The sequence below is a fragment of the Lontra canadensis genome, unplaced genomic scaffold (genome assembly GCF_010015895.1).
Source record: "Lontra canadensis isolate GAN:19392208 unplaced genomic scaffold, GSC_riverotter_1.0 scaffold48, whole genome shotgun sequence".
Lineage (NCBI taxonomy): Eukaryota > Metazoa > Chordata > Mammalia > Carnivora > Mustelidae > Lontra > Lontra canadensis.
The window spans coordinates 6,710,100-6,730,745 of NW_022631042.1; the positions used below are offsets into that span (position 1 = coordinate 6,710,100).

Genomic DNA, 20,646 nt, shown 5'->3' on the forward strand with positions numbered 1-20,646 from the left:
GAAAGATAAATTCAGATATTGATAAATTTAAGTATACCTGCATAGCACCGCATAAAAAGTATACATTCCAGATCCAAATACAGTATTAGCCTATTGTATTCTGTGCCTATGTTGAATAGGTAGAAAAAGTATGAAGAGTTCTAACTAATGTAGCCATTATCCTTTACAAAAAATATTGCAATGACTTTAAAGTCACAGGACAACAACAAAAAATATTTTCATGCTTTCTTTTATTGAGCTGGTCAAATTGCTCCACACATTGTGAACACTGTAGTTAAAGTGAAGAAGTTATTTAAATATTTTTGCAGTTCTTTTTCCTGCCTTGGTATATCCTGTATGGTCCAGGAAATTCACACAAAAAGGTGCGAAAGGACCAAAGGCACATCATTCAGAACTTTCTGCTGACTAAAATGATCTAATACCCTTGTAGACTTAACTAGTCACATTTTGCCTGTCTCCAGATCTTTTACGCAGGGCTGAGTGACTGATTGACAGTGCCATTTAAGAGGAAGTTCAAGTTGTGGAGACTTTGGACCATATATTCCATCCCAATATTATAACCAATACTAAAACATAATAAGATGGTTCTACCAAATGCAGAAGTATAATCATGAACATTAACTTTAGACTAAAATGAAACAGTTCTGGCCCTCCCATGTAAATTCAATTAATATAAATCTAAAAGTTACAGTCATCAAAATATTTGAGGCTTTCAGTTGAAGAGAATTAGCACTATAATGTGATTTGATAAGATACCAAATGAAATATGCAATTCTGCGCAAGTGTATGGAGCCATCTCAGCCCCTAAACTTACCCCTCACTAACTTCAAGAAGCTTGATTTCTCAACATTCAATCCTCTCCTTGCAATAGTCTTTTTTTTTTTCATTGATCTTTCCTATGTTCTCTGCCTACTAACAGATTTTGTAAAATGGAGTTCAGTGTTTCTCTCTTCTCACCTTTAGCACAGTGCAGGGGTAAGGCTGAAGAGGCAAGGTTTCAGAGTGTCCCCACATCCAACTTTGTAGCCCAAATTCTCTCCCCAGGACTTGGGCTTGTATATCCAGTCACTGTACTTAAGCTTAGATACCCATGGAGTCAGCAGAAACCAGCAGATAAACATAGAAAATCCTCCTGGAACATCATTTAGGCAAAGTTTGGGAGAAAAAATCACATTTTATAGCCATATAATTATGAACTGACTACAGAGTAGAAAACGCATATGAATTTTTAGATAAGAACTGGAGACTTGAAATAAGATTACTCTTAAAAAATAAGATTATTCTTGGTTGGGGTGGGTGAGTGTATCATTGTTGGAGATATTTTGATAGAAAAGTCTGAGAAGCTCAGTATTATGCTAAATAAATCTACCTTATAAATATGGATTAGCATTTTTGTGTGTGAATAATGAAGCAGAAGTGAAAGGAGGCTTAATAATAGGGATGGCCACAGACACAATACGGAGTGGGTCAAGTTTATCCTCCACTGTCACTACCATGACCAATATCACCTCTCAGACCCTGTCCCAAGCTCTTGAAGAATCTGACTTCTTTTCTTAACCTCGGCCTCACTGCTAAGCATATTTTGTCTTTTCTTCATCAATATGTGCTCTTCTGCATTCCATTTCCTTAAGAAATCACTATGAGTGTAACGAGATAATCATTTGGGGTGCCTGGGTGGCTCAGCGGGTTAAAGCCTCTGCCTTCAGCTCAGGTCATGATCTCAGGGACCTAGGATCGAGCCCCGCTTCGGGGTCCCTGCTCAGAGGGGAGCCTGCTTCTTCCCTTACACTCTGCCTGTCTCTGCCTACTTGTGATCTCTGTCAAATAAATAAATAAAATCTTAAAAAAAAAAGATAATCGTTTAGTACTAAAGATAACAATTCATAATAAGGTGGTAGTCATACAATGAAATTCTATACACTCACTTTGGACATATCTGTCATTAGGTAGAATTCTGCTGAGCATTTACAGAGTGCCAGAGAATGTGAAAAGTGGTAAGAATGCTTTGCTTCCTTCAGTTTTTAAGATTCCTAAACTATTTTTTTAGTAGCATGCAAAATCTAGTGCCATATTCTGCACAGAGTGCTCATCAATGAAATAATTCTTTCTTGACACAGGCATCAAACCCAGAAAGGGTAAAGGAGACAAGAAGAAATGAAGCAAATGTGAAGGATACCAGAATAGAAAGTAATCAAATTAGTCTGAATCTAGCATTTTAAAATTATTGTAATTTCAGTCATATTTTTCACAGCACTGGAAAATTGAACAATTTGGGACTCACAATTATATGCTTTCATCTGTGAAAAGTTAGCAAAGTCATCTAACCAACCAATAATATATTTATTTGATGACAACAGATCTGACAGAAAATGCTGTTTTTTTTCAATCCCAGGAAACAACCTAACAAGTCCTCAGAATACATATAATTTTTTTTCATGTGTTTAAAATGCATTCAAATTTTACATGATGCTAACACACCCTTGTCATATACATTATCACTTTCTTTTTACAGATGAGGGAACAAGTTCTGAGAGGTTAAGTGACTTAGTTCAAGTTGTATAGTTAGAGGCAGGATCCCAATTTCTAAGACTGCAGATGGTTCTATATGATTGCTTTACACCTACAGCAATCAAGATCCAGGCGGGAGCCAGAAGTAACAGAATAATTGACACAGAGTGTCCGTAGAATTAACTAGTAAAAGGGAAGTGACTACTAAGAAGGGAGATCACTAACAAATACAGGAGTAGTGGTTTAGGGAGCAGCCAGTACCTCTGAGGCTGTGGGAAAATACCCAGTAACTTAGGGAAATAAACTGTAAGAACCATTTTCTCCAACCCTGTCCTCTATACTACTAAGCCAGGGAGACAGAACCTATTGGAGATAACGTGGCTGTGGTCCAAGAGATGGCAAATGAAATTCACTGAGGTGTCACAGACTGGGCTGGTAACCCAGCTGGGGTGCCAGTGAAACTTCCTAGGAATCCACCCACTGGGTAAGGCTTATTGGAAAGTCACACACTAGGGAACCAGCTAAAGATACCAAAGGGTAGTAAAACACTTGTATCTTGCACATCACTGGCCAGAAAGCCACTCACTGACCACACCATATGAGCAAGAAGAAAACACCGGTACCAAGAAGTTTTATGCAGTGTCCCTTCAGCAGCTTCTACTGACAAGTCCTAACATTGGACCAATTGAGAACAAAGCAATGTTTACAGGTTCCAGCTCTAAATATCACAATTCAGGGCAATGAAGATGAAGAAGGAGCTGAGAAGCACTCAATTGTGGGCACAGACCTCAGTGACCCTTCTGAGTTCTTGAGGGGAAAATGCTTTTATGTCAAACTCCTACTCCAATTTTTCCCCCTAATAATCCCTACAATAAAATGCAGCTCTAACCTCTGAGGACACTGTGTGCAGATCGCAGGTATGACACGTGGTTAAGGGCATGAAGAGAGTACAATGCAGTGAATGAGACCAGGTCTGAAGCCAAAACACTTGGGTTTGAATATCAGTTTCAGCACTGATTAAATTTGCAGCCTTGCAAAAGTTAATCTTTGTATGCCTCAGTCTCCTTATCTGTAAGAGGGGATAATAATACCTACTTTATTAAGATGCTGGGAGAAACAAATGTAAAGCCATCTGGCACATGGTTAGAATTTGGTAAATATTAGCATTTACCCATACATGTTAATAATTGGTGTGAAAAATATATATTCAGTTCTTATTTTTAATTTCCATGTAGGTCTGTATCTCATAATGCTAAAGCCCAACTTGTTTGGGTGAGACTGGGTTATGTTCCAAACAGTCTTGCCCCTTCCCGGGCATTGCCTTCAGCTCTGGTTTCAGATCCTGGCACTGCCCCTGGCTCACTCAGTAATCCTCATTAGGGTGAACCAACTCACTGGGGAATCCATCTTCTCAGGGGAAAAAAAGACACGTTTAAATAATTCATGTTTAAGATTTCTTCCAGTTCTGACTAAATTTGGTCCCCCTCGTCCCCAAATAGTGAGTTATACTTGAGAGGAAAGAGGAAGGAAATTACTATTTTGAGCACCTACCCACCTGTGCCAAGCAAGCACTTTGATGTGCATTACCTGATTCATCCTCATCCCATCAAATTAGGACTTTTAACCCTATTGAACAAATAAGGACACTGAGGGTCAGAAAGGTCAAGCAATTAACTCAGGAGCACACTCTTGGTAAGCAAGAGCTTGAATTCAAATCTGGTCTTTCTGTTTGGGTGGGCTACACGTTTCTGTTCTTGCCTCCCACACACTCTTCATCTCAGACATTGAAAATCTTAACTGCTCAGTGCTTTTCAAGCTTTGCTTTAAAGAGAAGAGTGGGTGTGCGACTTTTTTTTTTTTCTTTCTCAAACGTATCATTTGGAAAAAAAGCAAATGAAATTCATTTACCAGTTACAGGAATTTGAAGTCACTCCTAACATCTTACACAAAATTAGCGTTTGAGTGAAAATCAGCAGCCCTCCTGCATCTTGGCGCCCCTGTCCTCACCTCTACTCCTGGCTGCAAACTTGGTGAAGGGAAAGGAGCCTGGTGGTGCTGGGCCTGCGAGCTGAGTTCCAGCCCGGGTTCGGCTGTGTTCTGCCGCTGTGTTCAAGCTCGCTCCGAGAGCCTTCTTTTCCTTCTCTGGAGCACGGAGTGGTCACGCCAGGGCATGTCAAGGTTTCTTCCTAAGGTACAAGCCCGTGTCTGACGCTTTCCCGGGCGAGGACGTGTCCCAGCCGTCTCCGCCGCAGTTCCCGGGGAAAACAGCCCATTTCCCACAGGAGGCCCCACGCTACAGCCCCTTCCGCTCCGCGTCTCTTAACCTGGAAAAGTGAAGCCCCTTCCCCCGCGTCCCTGGAATCCCCTTTCACCAGACTACTCCGCCCCGCCGCCAAGTTCCCATCCCCGCCCGACGCGCGGGCTGGGCCCACACCCCGCAAAGTGATGCTCTGCCTCCTCGCAGTCGGGGTAACCAGCCTGCACTTCCCTAACTTTCCGCTCCCCCGAGAGGGGAATTCTAAGAACTCTGCGACGAGTTTGACTGAAAACGTGAGGAGACAAAGCCTCTCTCAACAGAGAACTCCTCCGCCTCCACCCGGCGCCTCGCGCCCAGGCCTCCCCCGCACGTCCACGGGGTCCCACCAGCTCGGCTTTCCCGCGGCAGGGTCCCGCGCCTGGGGACTCGCAGCGCTCCCGCCGAAGCCCCCGAGATGGGGGCGCGCCGCCAAGTCCAGGTCTCGCTCTTTCTGCTCCCGCCGAGCCCTAGTCCTGAGGAAGCCCGGGCGTTCTCACAGCGCACAGGCTAGCGCGCCGCGCGGCCGCTCGGAGGCTGAAAAAAGGTCCGCACAGGGCTCGAAGCCCTTCCTGCCGGCCTCCCCACACCGGGCCTCGGCTCCCCTCCTTTCCCGCTCCCGCCTCTTCTCGTAGGCTGCCAGGCGGACCCAGCCTGCCTCTCTCTCCGCCTTCACTACCGGGTCAAGCTGCGGAGGGAGGGAGCGGAGACAGTGGCGAACCGGCTCCCCACCCGGCGCGCGCGCGCGGCCCTCCTCCCCCTCCAGCTTGCTCCCTCCTCCTCTGCCTCCTCCCCTCCTGCCAGTACAGTACAACTAGTACACACACTCACACACACACACGGACCCTGCCGCTGCCACTGCAGCTACCATGGATATCAGCTAACAACACACACCCAGGCGCGCGCGCTCCCACTCGCACCACGCAGGAGTGGCCCCCGGCATCCCTACCCTCCTTCCCCACCCCCACCCCACTCGCTCACCAGCTCGGCTACCGCTCGCTCAGGCTGCCGCCGCCGCCGTCGCCGCCACCACCACAGCTCTCCTCTGCTGCGGGGCCACAGCCTTGAGTGTCATTCAAGGGACAGCACAACCTCACCCAAGCTCTCCTACCTCTGCCCAGCCGTCCCTCTCATCCTCCCCCTTCATCATCCACACTCCATCCAAAGAAGAGGGAAAGCACCGAACAGAAGGGGGAGGAAGGCAAAGTCTGCTCTTCTCACCTCTTGGCCCCCTTGTTCCTCCATCCTCATTCTCACCACCAACTCCCCTACCCGAAAGGAACCCCTCAGGAGCTGAGGCGACTCACCCCACTGCCATGTCCAAAAGCTTGAAAAAGAAAAGCCACTGGACTAGCAAAGTCCATGAGAGTGTCATTGGCAGGAACCCGGAGGGCCAGCTGGGCTTTGAACTGAAGGGGGGCGCCGAGAACGGACAGTTCCCCTACCTGGGGGAGGTGAAGCCCGGCAAGGTGGCCTATGAGAGCGGCAGCAAGTTGGTGTCGGAGGAGCTGCTGCTGGAAGTGAACGAGACCCCCGTGGCGGGGCTCACCATCAGGGACGTGCTGGCCGTGATCAAACACTGCAAGGACCCCCTCCGACTCAAGTGTGTCAAACAAGGTGAGCGCCGCGGCTTGCTGGGTGCCCTGCCAGGCGGCTGGACCGCTCGAAGCGCAGAGCCGCGGAAGGGTGGGCTCGCGTGTGGAAGGGGGTGTGTGGCGCGACGGTGGGTGAGGTCGAGAGAGTACCGGCAGGGCAAGTGAGCTTTGCAGGGGATCCGAACGGGGGTGCTAAATGGAAGGGAGGGGGCAGGTTGCGGTGTGGCGTGCAACTTTGTCTGCGCAGTTACACCTTCCAGTTTGGAAGGTGTTTGGCCTTGTGTGACCTCAGAGGTGCGGGCGAGCTCCCGGGGCAAATTGAATGTGCGTCAGTGGCTTAGCCCGCAGTGGATGAAGAGCTTTTAAAAGGGAAGGAAGGAAAGAAGGCAGGGAGGAAGGAAGGAGAGAGGGAGGGAGAAAAGGGGAGGAAGGAGCAACTTGAGGGTGCAGCGGCATCACCAGCAGGGCGGGGAGGAACATAGGATGGCGGGGCGAGCGGAGAACTACGCCCCCCTTTTTGGGACCTGGACCGGAGACGCCTTGGTCCGCAGCCATCCCCCAAGGATCCCACCCGGAGCCACTAGTTGACGAAGAAGGGAAGGGACAGATTGCTTTGGGCGCTTTGACGGGTCTTCCTTAACTTTTTCCCTGCCTCGCTCCTCTGTCCCCCTCCCCCGCCCTCGGTCATGTCATGTGGGCACCGCGCGTCACGTGCGCACTGACTAACCCGGGCGCTCACCCCGAGCTGGCCGGCGCGAGAAGGCTCGAGAAGAAGGCGCGGCACTAGGAGCGGGTTCTAGGGTTGGGGGTCGGGAGGAGAGAAGTGGTTGCCCGAATGTTCTCTCCTCAGGGGTTGCCCTCGTTGAGTGGAGGTTCTCTGTGGTTGGACTCTCTTTTGGCTTCCGATTTGAGGGGTGTGTTTCTGAGGAGGAGCTGGATGGAAAGGCCAGTTGGTTACTGGCTCAGGCTCCCTCAGCTCCAGCCTGGCTTAGATGAGCCTCACTTGAAGGTTGTGATGGGGACTTAGGGACACGGGAATCTTGCAGAACTCTAATTAACTGGTTTTTTTTTTTTTGCTGAAGAGAAAATAGGTCCTGAAGGAGGGAAGAGTGAGATAAAAGTTTCTGGGAAAGAGGACAACTTTAACCAGAATAAAGTAGTGTATCTTTTTTTCCTCATGTGATTTGTGTATGTTCTGAAGTTCAAACGCACCTTCCATGTGTGGTGTGTGTGTATATGTGCAAGTTCATATCCGACTGAAGGCTTCTTGATGACTTTGCACGTTTGTCCTGCCTCGAAAATAAAAGTGAGCAGGCCATTGTCTGAGTTTTGAGCCACCACTTAATCTTACTGCATGACCAACTATTAAGAAACACTCTTAGGGAGATGTTCTTCTCTATGAAACCAGCTTAAAAAGTAAACAAGTGAAAAGTCTCGGGCAAAATTTCTTAAATGTAAGTTGCCATACAAGAAAACATTTTCATTGGGGATTCTTGAGTATTAATAGCTGATGACTTGAGATAAGCTAAGTAAACATCGATTTGCAGTCAGCCTAGCTTAATGCTGTATGGAACTGAAGATTTATAAGTTAGGTAGGAAGGCAAATAGAGTATCTGGCATTTTTCAAGGAACCATACCTGAGGCTCAAATATAGGGATTCATGTTAACTTATTTAATGTCATGATATTATCTTATAGCAGTAATTACATATGTAAGGTTCTGCTTTTGAGTCCAGGAAATCTACCACACAATTAATGACCAGGCTTTTATTGGCAGAAGCTAGGTATTTGTAGTGGTAAATGGCAGCAAGAGTTACTGTGTTGTTAAACTGGACTAATGATAGTATCCTAATGAAGGAGATGATTGTCTTAGTGTAATTTGCAGTGATGACCACAATTTAATGTTGCATTCTTTCTGAGCACTACATTTTGAGATGGACCCTGGCAAACTGTAACTCTAGGAGCAAGAATGTATTCAAAAAAGAAAGGAAGATTATTCGGTATTATAGATGTATTTCTTAAAATCCAATAGTAAGACTTATCTTGGAAAAGTGAGGGCATGAAAGCTATCATTAAATACAGAAAAGCTGTCAGTTAAGAAAAGGAATTTTGACTATCCTGTGATAATTTTCATAGGGCAAAACTGGGATAAATTTATAGAAATTTTTAAAGGATGAAACATCTTTGTCTACATTAAGAAGATGAACTTTCTAAAACAGAAGAAGAAGAGCTTTTCTAACATAACTTTACAAAAATCTGTGGGCATATTGTGAATTCATGAGCTCTCCATCATGTGGGGTCTTTATTATAAAGAGGCAGACGTGACAAGGTATCATGATTCCTATGTGAGATGGGGCCTGGACTAGATGTCATTTAAATCTTGCAATGATTTGATCCAAGGTAGTCTCTGATCACCCAACTTCTGTATAATATTTTGTCTCAAAGATTACTGATTTTAGAACTCATGAAATATGCAAATATAAAGTGGTATATTTAGGGAAAAAAATCTCTTTTCTTTCTCTGTTAATTCTCAGTTCTGGGCTTCACTTGGTCATTGATGACTGATGCTTGTAATGATGTTTGCAGAGCCCCCTCAGGAACCCGATTCATATCCTAAGTCATTATTGATCAAAAAAGAAAAAAATGCTCACTTAACTTTCATGGAAAATATAATCTTCTTGTATATTCTTCTAAATATGATGATTCATATATACTAGTCCCTTGTTGAAATCATCCTTTCCCTTGTCAAACAACAGATAGGTGTATTTTATTTATCATTGTAAACAAAGTGAAATTTTCAGAATGTTAGACAATGGTGCCCGTGTGTCTTGGGTTTTACTACAGATTTCACTTGCTGGAAAAATACTTAGAAGCTCTTGGCTCAGTATTTTTATTTCTAGTGAGTCAATAAGCTAGCATAGCCGAAAAACTTTAACATGATTTTTCAGAAGTTGTATTTTTAAAGGATGAATGAGATAATTGATTTCTGAATATTCATTTAAACATGGGGAATTATACAGAAGCTACATACATAATCAGGTAAACTAAGGCAGATTTTCCAAAGAAAAGGAGACATTTAAATAACAAGAATATTGATTAAAAAGTGCACTAGATAAAATTGCACTCTTTACTCCATTTTTATTTACTTGTTTGACTAATTTGACATTACAATTGTAATTATTTTATTTTATTTTTACTTTTATTTTTTCTTTCAGCACTGTATTTTTTTTAAAAATTTTAAAAATTTTATTAAGTTTTGTATTTTAATTCCAGTAGAGTTAACATACAGTGTTATATTAGTTTCAGTATACAACACGATATATTAACAACTCTATTAATTGTCATAATTTTAAACTATCATAATTTTAAAAGAAGTGAACTAGTAGGATTTTAAGACATACTAGACAAAATTGATGTATCATGATTTTCCTACATTATTGTCCTTAAAACAATTTTTAAAAGCCATTTAATTAAATTCAAGGGATTCCATTTTTAATTTAAGCTACTTTTAATCCACACAGTGATGAGTCATATATGAATAATACCACTTATTGTCACATCCAATTATTTTTTATAAACTCTGGCTTTTTAGTATATTATGCTTTCCTCACCAAACATTTTATTCTAAATTAGCAGTTCTGTTCCATGATCTCATTAATGCAGCAGACCCAGCTGAAGGAAGTATCTTCTAGTGATTTTTGAGATCTGTGTTGAAGTGGTAAAGGCTTTTCTTTCTTTCTTTCTTTTTGTATTTTAAAGTTTGGCACTGAAGTTCACAGCAGCCAGTTACATAGACCATTGTGTCCTACATTCCTTGCACTATGACTGCTACTGCATCTAATCCCACATGGAGACCTACATAGCCTGGACTTATTTTCCCATTTAGGATCTCACAATGGAAAATAAAAGGCAAAAAGTTTTCTAATTCTTCCCATGTGGAAGAAGGGCCAAATAAAGCCTTTGAAATTCAGTTCTAGAGATGTACATTGCTCTCCCTCCTATTGCTCCTTTCAAAGCTGCTTTCAAAGGAAAGTAGATCCACATTTATTAAGAGTCATGCTTTCTTCTTGACTGACTTCAGGCTAGTATCATACAGTTAAACCTCTATGCTGCTTTTTATTTGGAAAGGTAAAAGCAAATTATGTCAAATTTTCTCCAATAAAGGTTGACTTGCGTCCATAAAAATTTAAGGTATGTGAATTTTATTGACCAATAAACAATCAAATTGTTAGAACAATTTGACCAGTTAATTATTTTAGAATAAAGTATCTTTAATGTTTTGGAACCAGGTTAATGAGATAATTATCTTTGAGCATAATTTATGGATGATGTGACTATAGTTTTTAATATATATGTACATATTTAAATGGTATGACCTTGAATGTTAAATATGACTGTTTGCTTTTTTATGTGTGTGTTTCGAATGAGAGTAAACTCAGGATGAAATCACAGCTGAAGTATTTAAGTGCCACCATTTCAGCTCTTAACATTTATACTGTGTGATCTTTTGGCATATTTATTATGCTCACTTTCCTTTTTAGTTTCTTGAAATTCACACATTCACTCTCATAATGAGCAAAAAGTTTTCACATTTGACAACCCGACTGCTTATAGGTTAAACAGTGGCTTTCAAATGCATAGTGGACCCAGGTTGAATCATTTCCCTCAAGAAGTAGGCTAGAATAGTGGTTATTTAACCACTGCTTGGGTTTGAATCTTGGGAATGCCACTTAGTATGGGTTATATATGCAAGTTATCTAGCCGGCGTAATAAGAGTAACTTGAGAATATTAAATTTATGTCTTTAAGTAAGATAGTATCTGGCAGATAATAAACATTATGCATGTTATCTCAAACAGATTGGTCATTTTGAGCTAGTGACATATGAGATGTTTTTAACTTTCAACATATTTTACTCTTTATTGAAGACTAACTGAAATATATGAAATGATTGACTAATTAATAGTATGAGTAATTTTCAAGTGGTATTCTTGAGGTTTTTCTTTAGAGTGAAATAAATCCTTTTCTTTGTAAAGCATTAATGTGAAGAGTAATGCCATTAAGTGGAATGGAACATATTTTTACTTTTTAAAAATAACTTCAACTGATGCTGCCTTTATGTGTAAAGATCACCGTTTTATATTTATTTTCATATTTTAACCATTGTTTGTTTTCATTCAGTAGTTCATTTCCTTTATACCCATATCTTTTCTTTTAAGCAGTTGGTGAATATTTTGAATTATTTACTCTAGACTTGTTAAACATTGAAATCCTATTAGAATTCGCTAATTTAAGTTTAGGAATTTATACTTTTTACATGTGACTGTTTTAGACACAAGTATCATGTTTTAAGGATGAACTTTTACTTCTCAGCTAGAAATCAAGTAGCTTATAAAACAAAAACATTTAATTCATAAGTGTTCACAGTCCACCATATATAATCAAAATGCATAAAACTTCAGCAAAGACCTTACTTTGCACTTGTGAGAATGTCAGTAGTTTAATATAAATAATTCTCTATATTAGCACTTTCAAGATGAAGCAACCAACAATATATCTACCATCAGTCCCCCAACGATTTTAGAATTTTAGTTGAATTAATGCTATCTTTGAATTCAATAGAAACCTCTAACTTGAAGCTCCAGTGTCTACTATTAAATTTAAAAAATATATTTCTTAGCTACAGTCTGGCTATTTACTTGACAAAAGCATGGAACAGGGTCTTACAAATTTTTTAGTATTGTGACTTTTTAAAAATGATTTATTACATTTCATTCCCAACTCTCTCTCTTCTGTCTCCAGTAAGGACCAAAGTGACATTTCCCTTAATAAAAGTAAATTTTAATTAATATTATATAGATAATAATTGGTTCATAATTACTGAATTCAATTAGTAAAAGACATGTATCTGCTAAAAATGTTGTAAAATGCTCACATCATCACAGAGAATTCATAATTCCATTATTCCAATATTCCATCATTGCATTTCATTGACACATTATCAACTCTTTAAAAAATTCCATTTGGCTATAAATTTTTTAAAGACTTTAAAAATTTGTATTATGTGTAGTATATGGTATTAACTGTTTTGGATAGTCTGGAAGAAACAGAAAAAGTTTCCTTCTTTGGCAACTGACTGAATATTCACTCAAATGCATCCGGTGTCTTGATTTTCAAAGATCCAGTAGGCTAATGAGTAGATATTTTAAATAAATGATTGCATTTATTTCAAAATTTATAATTATATGGTTGCTGTATCCTCAAACACATTATTTCTTATAATTGTTATATGAATCCGTGTGAAGCTTTATGTCATTTTATTATTTTGGCCCACTTAAAAAAATCAGTGTCAAAACCATGGCCGTCATTATGTATCCAATAATAGCCAAAAACAAATAGGTGATAGAAAAAACAAAACAAAACAAAAACAAAACTTTTATGGTTTCAAATAAAAGAATCTATAGATACAGATTTTTTTTTCAGTGCTCCAAAATTCATTGTTTATGCACAACACCTAATGCTCCATGCAATACGTGCCCTCCATAATACCCACCACCAGGCTCACGCAACCCTCCCAACCCCCTCCCCTTCAAAACCCTCTGTTTGTTTCTCAGAGTCCACAGTCTCTCATTGTTCATCTTCCCTTCTGATTTCCCCCAGCTCACTTTTCCTCTCCATCTCCCAATGTCCTCCGTGTTATTCCTTATGCTCCACAAGTAATTGAAACCGTATGATAATTGACTCTCTCTCCTTGACTTATTTCACTCAACATAATCTTTTATGGTTTCAAATAAAAGATATTCTATAGATACTGATTTTTTAATGACAAATTTGTGGAAGAATTTTTTCAAACCTCCTAACTGCCCGTAGTGAAATTTGTGCATATGAAATCAGATTTTTCCTTAAATAACCATGAACTTTATTAAGTGACTGTGGAGTGAGCAGGAAGAAGCACACTTATTTAATTTAAAAAAGTATATTTTATTTATTTATTTTTCACATTACATTGTGTTTGAAGAAATTTCTTAAGATATGAGTTTTCCAAATGTAATGTTGAATTATTTATGTTGCCATGGATTATGAGTAGCATAAAAGTGGTTTGCACTTTACATTGTTACGTTGTCACTTAATAGATCATAGAGATTGAGTGAAAGTGCTAAGTGTAAAAAAAATTTTTTTAACGTTTATTTTTCATTATATAGGTGAGCATTTTACCTTGCTTATCCCAGTATTTTGTATTGCTGTGCCCAGGAAGGTTTATACTCGGCTAGAACAAACATGAATACAGGGATAGTAGGAGCTGTAGAAACCCACAGATTATCTAGTGATATAATCTAAATTTTTAAAATCTGGTTAGCTGGATTGCAAGCATGAGCAAGTTTCAGGTATATGAAATGTTCAGTGTTATATCTGTGAAGCCTTCTGATCAGTCCATAGTTGACTCGTTTGCTTTTCTTTGCGGTCTATGCTGTAAGGTTGTTAAGGCAACTCTTTACTAGAAAAAATTCCTTTAAAAATTAACCAACATTTAGGCTTTTTAAAGGGTCACTAAAACCATCCAAAAGTTCTGGCTTATTTCCAAAAGCACCTTAAATACGAATGACTATAATCTTGCCTGTCTAGCAAGTCAGGTACTTAGGGGGTGGCCATTTTGTTGGTGTTAGGATTGGAGCCTAGATAGAAAGAAGTTGATGCCCCTCTGGAAAAGCAAGAATGTTCTCAAGATGCTCTTACCTATCTGCAGTTAAAGTATTAAAACCTTCTTTCTTAGTATTTCTTCTGAAACATCTGTAGCTGAATCTCCTTTTCCTCTTTAGTTGAAAGTGCCTCTGCTTCTCTTTAGTGTGGGAGATCACTCTAGTGAACTGCAGATTTATTTTGCATCTTTGTATGTATGGGAAATACACACATACACACATGCATGTAGGTGTACACACACATTTTTCAAACACTAAGGTTTAACGCCAGTTTTTAAATCAGTAGTCCCAGAAAGATATTTGTGAATGTGAGGATATAGTCTTATTTTAGGGAAAGAGTTATATAAAATTATTCCATATATGATAAACCTAGCTGAAAAGCTTGCATAGCCACCCATTAATTTTCAACTGTGACTGGTATTTTTAACCTTTATTAGCTCTGACAATGGGAGACCATAAAGACATAATGAAATTAAGTACCCAGATGATTTCTAAATTTCACATATATATATTTGTCCTTAAGAAGTGAAAATGAGAAGTCAGATTTTAATAGTTTGGAATTTGATTTTTTTAAAAATATTTTATTTATTTATTTGACAGAGATCACAAGTAGGCAGAGAGGCAGGCAGAGAGAGATGGAGAAGCAGGCTCCCTGCTGAGCAGAGAGCCCCATGCGGGACTCGATCCCAGGACCCTGGGATCATGACCTGAGCCGAAGGCAGAGGCTTTAACCCACTGAGCCACCCAGGTGCCCCTGGAATTTGATTTTTAAAAATTAATTTTAAGGGCACCTGGGTGGCTCAGTGGGTTAAAGCCTCTACCTTTGGCTCAGGTCATGGTCTCAGGGTCCTGGGATTAAGCCCCACATCAGGCTCTCTGCTCAGCGGGGAGCCTGCTTCCCCCTCTCTCTCTCTGCCTGCCTCTCTGCCTATTTGTGATCTCTCTCTCTCTGCCAGATAAATAAATAAAATCTTTAAAAAAATTTATTTTATTTTTTTAAATTAAAAAAAATTAATTTATTTATTTGAGAGAGAGAAGGAGGGACACCACAGAGGGAGAGCAAGAGGGAGAACCAGACTCCCAGCTGAACAGGGAGCCTGATGGATCCCAGGATCCTTAGATGATGACCTGAGCTGTAGGCAGATGCTTAGCTGACTGAGCCACTCTGGCGTCCTATGGAATTTTATTATTTTTATTTGCATGGCCAAATGGCTGATGGACTATATAATGCCTAGGATAATACTCAAATGTTAAAGTGACAAAAGATAGAGCAGGGGCAGTGGGCATGCTTATTCATCACCATGATAACATATTTACAGAATGGTTTTAATTTTCATGGATTTAAATGTCTCAGAGTAAGGTGAGAGGACTGGATCCAACATGCTATGGATATAAGGTATATTACAATTCTTTTTTTTTAAATTTTTTTTATTAACATGTAATGTATTATTAGCCCCAGGGGTACAGGTCTGTGAATCACCAGGTTTATACACTTCACAGGTATATTACAATTCTGAAGAAGTACTCATTTAAAAATAAATTAAATGATGCCTAACTTATAAGTGTTTAGGTAAAATACATGCACAGGTATTGCTTTAAATTAAAGATGTCAAGAAAACCTTAGTTTAGTTAGCATGAATCCTAAGAGATTTTGTTATGAAATGGAGAATATAATATTTTGAATTACATTGATGTGTTAAATTTAAAGATTTTCTTTATGTCCAGTTAATCTATTGTGGAGTGATACTGTGTGTGAATCTATAAAGTACACATATACTATGAAAATCTAAGAAAAACTACATTAAATTAATGATATTGTTGATAGCCCACAAAATATGCTAAACTACTACAATGAACCAAGAAAATGCTTTTTTTAAAAAAATATTCTCATCCTACTTTCCCTTTTAAAAATAATTGGAAATCTTCATCGTATAGTGCAAAGAACATCATGATATCCTTTGTCTTTGGGGAAATTGACTCTTAGCATTAACTAAGGAGATGCTTTTGCTTCAGGTGAATATGCTTTCAGACTTTAGAAAGTCACAAAGTTGTTGGGGAGACATTGTTGGTTTTCTACCAGAATGCATTTCTTCTCCTCCTGCATCCCTCCTTACTAACAGAATGACAGCGTTGTTTAAGCATCCACATGTTTATGTGGTGGTATGCCATGTGTTTCATATTAGGTTGGCCTCATCCCAAAGGGATGAACTTAGACTAGTGTAAACCAAGCATGGTAATTTCATCTCTTTGCCAGTGATTGTTTTAGGAAATGGCTTATAACCCAGTTCTAAGTAATGAAAAGTAAGGTGAGTCCCCTTGGAGACTTTCTGAGAAATTTCTTAGTTCTCAAAATAAGATCCAGGATAGAGCTATTCACTTACCCATCTGTGAAACTTTCTGCATATGGAGGTGATGTCTGGAGCAACTATAACCATCTTGTGTTCAGGTGGAGAGCTACCCAAAAAATGGAGATTGGCAGAACAGGGTGATAAAAAACTTCTGGCTCCCTGATAAACTTCTAAAATAATGAACCCAGAACCAGCCCTATCTTAGGGCTTCTTGTTATTGAGGTAAGAGTACATAAGATATTTTAAGCCATTTAAATCGGGTTTTCTGTTATGTTGCAGCCAAAATCTTCTGATTGATATAAATGGTATAAAATGGTACAATGGTATGAAAATAGATATTTCATTCCTATATTATTGTTTTGAGGAGCAATGGTGAAGATCTTTTGAAAAGAGAAATCTATTTGAATAATAAACTAAGATGTATTTTCCTGTTAGGTAACCTCAGTCAAATGCTAGGTAAGCCTTCAATTACCTCATTCAATTTTGCTCTGGTTGGACTCTGTTTTAAATTCCAGAAAATTTTAACCATTCTGAAGTAAAATATGTCAGAACACAAATTCATTTTAACATTATCCAAAATAGAGCATAATCAAGAAAGGAAATCAGCTACAGAAATACACTCACAATGCATGCCAAAACCAACTTGGAATATTTTTTGAATTATGGCGTGTTTACAAATGTCTGTGCCATTGATCCAGGAGTGTATATAATTATAAACTGACTCACCCAAAATGTTCCAACTCCATTTTTCCAGGACTAGAATTCATTTACTTATTATTCAACAAACATTTATTGGTAACTTATTCTCTAGCAAACACTGAACTAGAAAATGGTGATAAAAAGATGAACAACTCTTCATTAAGATATCATCCACACCCTCAAGTAGTAACATCCTATTGTATACCTGTGTAATAGGAGTTAAGAAGTTTCTTTCATCTTTAAATATACCTTCCATGATGTAAAGAGAATAAAAAATGAAAAAACAAAATATTTTGGAGAAAAATTATGGGTATGGGTTACGAGATCTTAGTATTTCATATCATACACAGTTCAAGGGGCTACATGAACTGTGTATGTGTATATTTTTAATGTTGTGTCTTGAGCAGTGTGCTAGATAATGACCAGAGAAAGATGTCTGACTCTTGTTTCCCCTTCAGGAATTTCACTGCAATGTACTAGTTAGGAGCATGGAGCTTTGGAGACAAACAGGTGTGGATTCCAGTTACAGTTTTACCCTGTACTAGATGTAAATTGAACAAATTGTTTTACATTTTTGTACCTCAGCTCCATCCTTTGCAAAATAGGTATTATTGCAGAACCTACTTTATAAAGATGTCATGAGGAGTAAATGTTATAATGCCTATAATATGCATAGCTCAGGGCCTGGAGTATAGCCTCGAAATTATATGTGATAATATATTATATTCTAGAGAAAAAGCAAGGAGGCAATGATATTAAGAGTTTCAAGGAGAGTAATAAAGAGGTTCTAAGCACCAAAGTCTGAAATGTAATGTAGACCATAGTAATAAGTGACCTTGGGGGATTAGATGTGGGCCAAACCATCATATAGAACTGAATGTTGAGCCACTGAATATTATTATTATTATTGATACCAAACATTTGTGCAGTGTTCATTATAGGTCAGGCAGAGTTCTATACAGTTTAGGTAAATGTTATTTAGTTTAATGCTCAGATTATTCTACCAGGTAGGTACTATCATTAAGCCCACTTGCAGATAAGAAAACTGGAGCCTGGAGTGAGTGAATAAGAAACTCACACAAGGCCACATAATAATTAGCAGCACTGGGATTCAGTGCTGTTAACCCCTATGCTAGTTTGCTTCTCCGTATTTGAAAGGTTTTAAGAACGGGATTGACAAGGTTATATTTGTCCATTGTTTTCCCAGTGAGGAAGAATGTAGGCAGTACTACATGGACCACATGTAAGCAAGGAAGAGACCTAATTAGAGAAGGTTGAAGATACAGACAGGAAGACCGTTTAGGAGGCTACAGAGTTATCCGGAGGAGAGGTTTTAAGGTCTTGAACCATAACAATAAAGGTAGGGATGGGAAAGAGGGGAGCTGGGTCAAGAAATATGTATAGGTGATAAAATGTCAGTATATCTGGTTGGATAGGGATAAAGAGTGAGGAATCTTGCTTGGTTTTCTGGTTTCTGTCAAGTGGTGTCAGTCACTTTGAGGCAAAGAGTAGATGTGGTGGAAGGTAATTCCATTTGGGATCTATTTAACCTGAGGTACCTGGAAAGAATAGGCATCTATTACAGCCTTAAATTCAGGAGAGAGCTTGGGGATAAATGTGTAGATTAGGGAACATGAGACTATCCGGCAGAAGAATGTAAAGACAAAAAGACAAAAGAAATGCTGTGGCATCTATGTTATGGAAGTCAAGGGATCCCAGGAAAGAACCTAAGACTGTTATCAGGGCTGCCTTAACACTGAGTGAGAGCTCAACCCTGCCAGACACAACAGAAATGGTTGAAAGAGGACGTCTATAATGGTTCCATTGTATTTGGCAAAAATGGAGGTCACATTTGTTTAGTATCATTCAGTGGAGTGGTTGGTGCAGGAGAGCCAGGTGTCATAGGACTGAAGAGTGAACAGCATGTACATCCTACTCCTTCAAGAAGCTTGCACAGAAGTAAAGGGGGACAGGTGGTTTCTTGCTAGGACATGCATGGTTAAGAGGGGTAGGGGCATGTGTGTGTGTGTGTGTGTGTGTGTGTGTGTGTGTGTTATGATGGAATTTCTGTATTTGTCCCATAAATATATTTTATTCCATCATTATAAAAATCTTCTAGCAAATTAAGATCCTTTAACTTATTAATTGAATAAATTGTTATTCATTATATTTTTGTTTTGTGTCATCCTAAAGCTACATCCTGGCTTTAAAATAACAAGAGTCAGACCCTCCCCTCCAAGCATATGGAATAAAAGGAGAGGCAATTACGTACAAAGCTAACCTTAAAACACTGAGTTTTAGTGGAATGGTACAGAAATAAACATCCAGCTTTTATAGCACTTAGGAGGGCACAGAAGAAGCAGGAGAGTATAATATATAAAGAGGGTGGATCTTGGAGTATGAGGACTGAATTGGATTCCAGTCGCAAGTTCTTTGCTTTCCCTTTATTATGGGGTGTTAAGTTCCTGTAAGACTCAGTCTCCTCATATGTTATATAGGGTTGTTAGAATCAAAGAAGATAATGGGTACCTGCGTGGCTCAGTTGGTGAATGGGTCTGCCTTTGGCTCAGGTCATAATCCCAGGGTGGCGTCAATCCCCTCATAGATCTCTTTGCTCAGAAGGGAACCTGCTGCTCTCTCTCTGCCCCTCCCTCTCCTACTCCCATACTTGCACTCTCATGCTTACACACACTCTCTCTCAAATAAAGAAATAAAATCTAAAAAAAAAAGAGAGAGAGAGAGAGAGGGAGAGAGAGAGAGAAGATAGTGCATGAGGAAATATTTTATAAAACTTCTAGTGCGGTTAAGTTGGAAGTGTTACTTTTTAGAGATGGAAGATGGCTGGGAGTAGGGGACAGGCATGCTTCACAGCACAAGGGGTCTTTGACACTGGCCCTGAAGTATGAGTGGGAATTCAGGAGGGTAGGTGGAGAAAGCAGAGACAAGAGCATGGCCAAAGGTAAGAGATGGTGCTGAGAACAAAATGCAGATCAGTGAGGCCAGAGAAAGGAGTACCTGAGTACCCATAGTGGCAACTGAGAATTATTCCAGGAAGGAAACTTGGAGTCATATCAGGAAAGGCCTCAAACCCAAACCTAAAGAGTTTGGACATTATTCTCTAGGTGAGAATAGTAAAACCACTATAGTAATAGTGGTTTTAGTAAAGAGTTGTTTTAGTAAAACCACTAAAGGTGTTTGAACAAGGAAGAAGCGTAATCAAAGTGCTTGTTTTTTTGTGTGTGTTTTGAGGTTTTTGTTTTTTTTTTTCTGAGGTGGGGCAGGAAGGAAATTTGGTTTGAGGTATGTATTGAGTGGAGAAGAAGCAGCAAAGCCTAAGGTCTGATATCAGTAGTGGAAATGAAGGGACATAAACTTGAGACATATATTAGAGGTGGAAAAATGAGAATTTCTATCCAATTGAATGGGAGGTAGTGGTGAGGGGAGGTAGTAGTCAAAGATGATTCTGAGGTTTCTTACTTGGGATAGCTGTGTGGAGTGGATGAAGATG

General features: G+C 39.6%; 1 protein-coding gene across 6 annotated transcripts in view; it reads left to right on the forward strand.

Moving 5' to 3' along the window:
• Window positions 1-5,646: 5,646 nt before the first annotated feature.
• MAGI2 (membrane associated guanylate kinase, WW and PDZ domain containing 2) overlaps window positions 5,647-20,646 on the forward strand; it is a 1,351,061-nt gene continuing 1,336,061 nt past the window's right edge. For 4 of the 6 annotated variants that reach the window (XM_032873261.1, XM_032873263.1, XM_032873262.1 and 1 more), the window contains exon 1: window positions 5,647-6,418. In XM_032873261.1, the coding sequence (XP_032729152.1) occupies window positions 6,118-6,418 (301 nt within the window). In that variant the 5' untranslated portion in view covers window positions 5,647-6,117. The remainder of the gene's footprint in view (window positions 6,419-20,646) is intronic. The other 2 variants (XM_032873266.1, XM_032873267.1) reach the window with 2 other exon arrangements.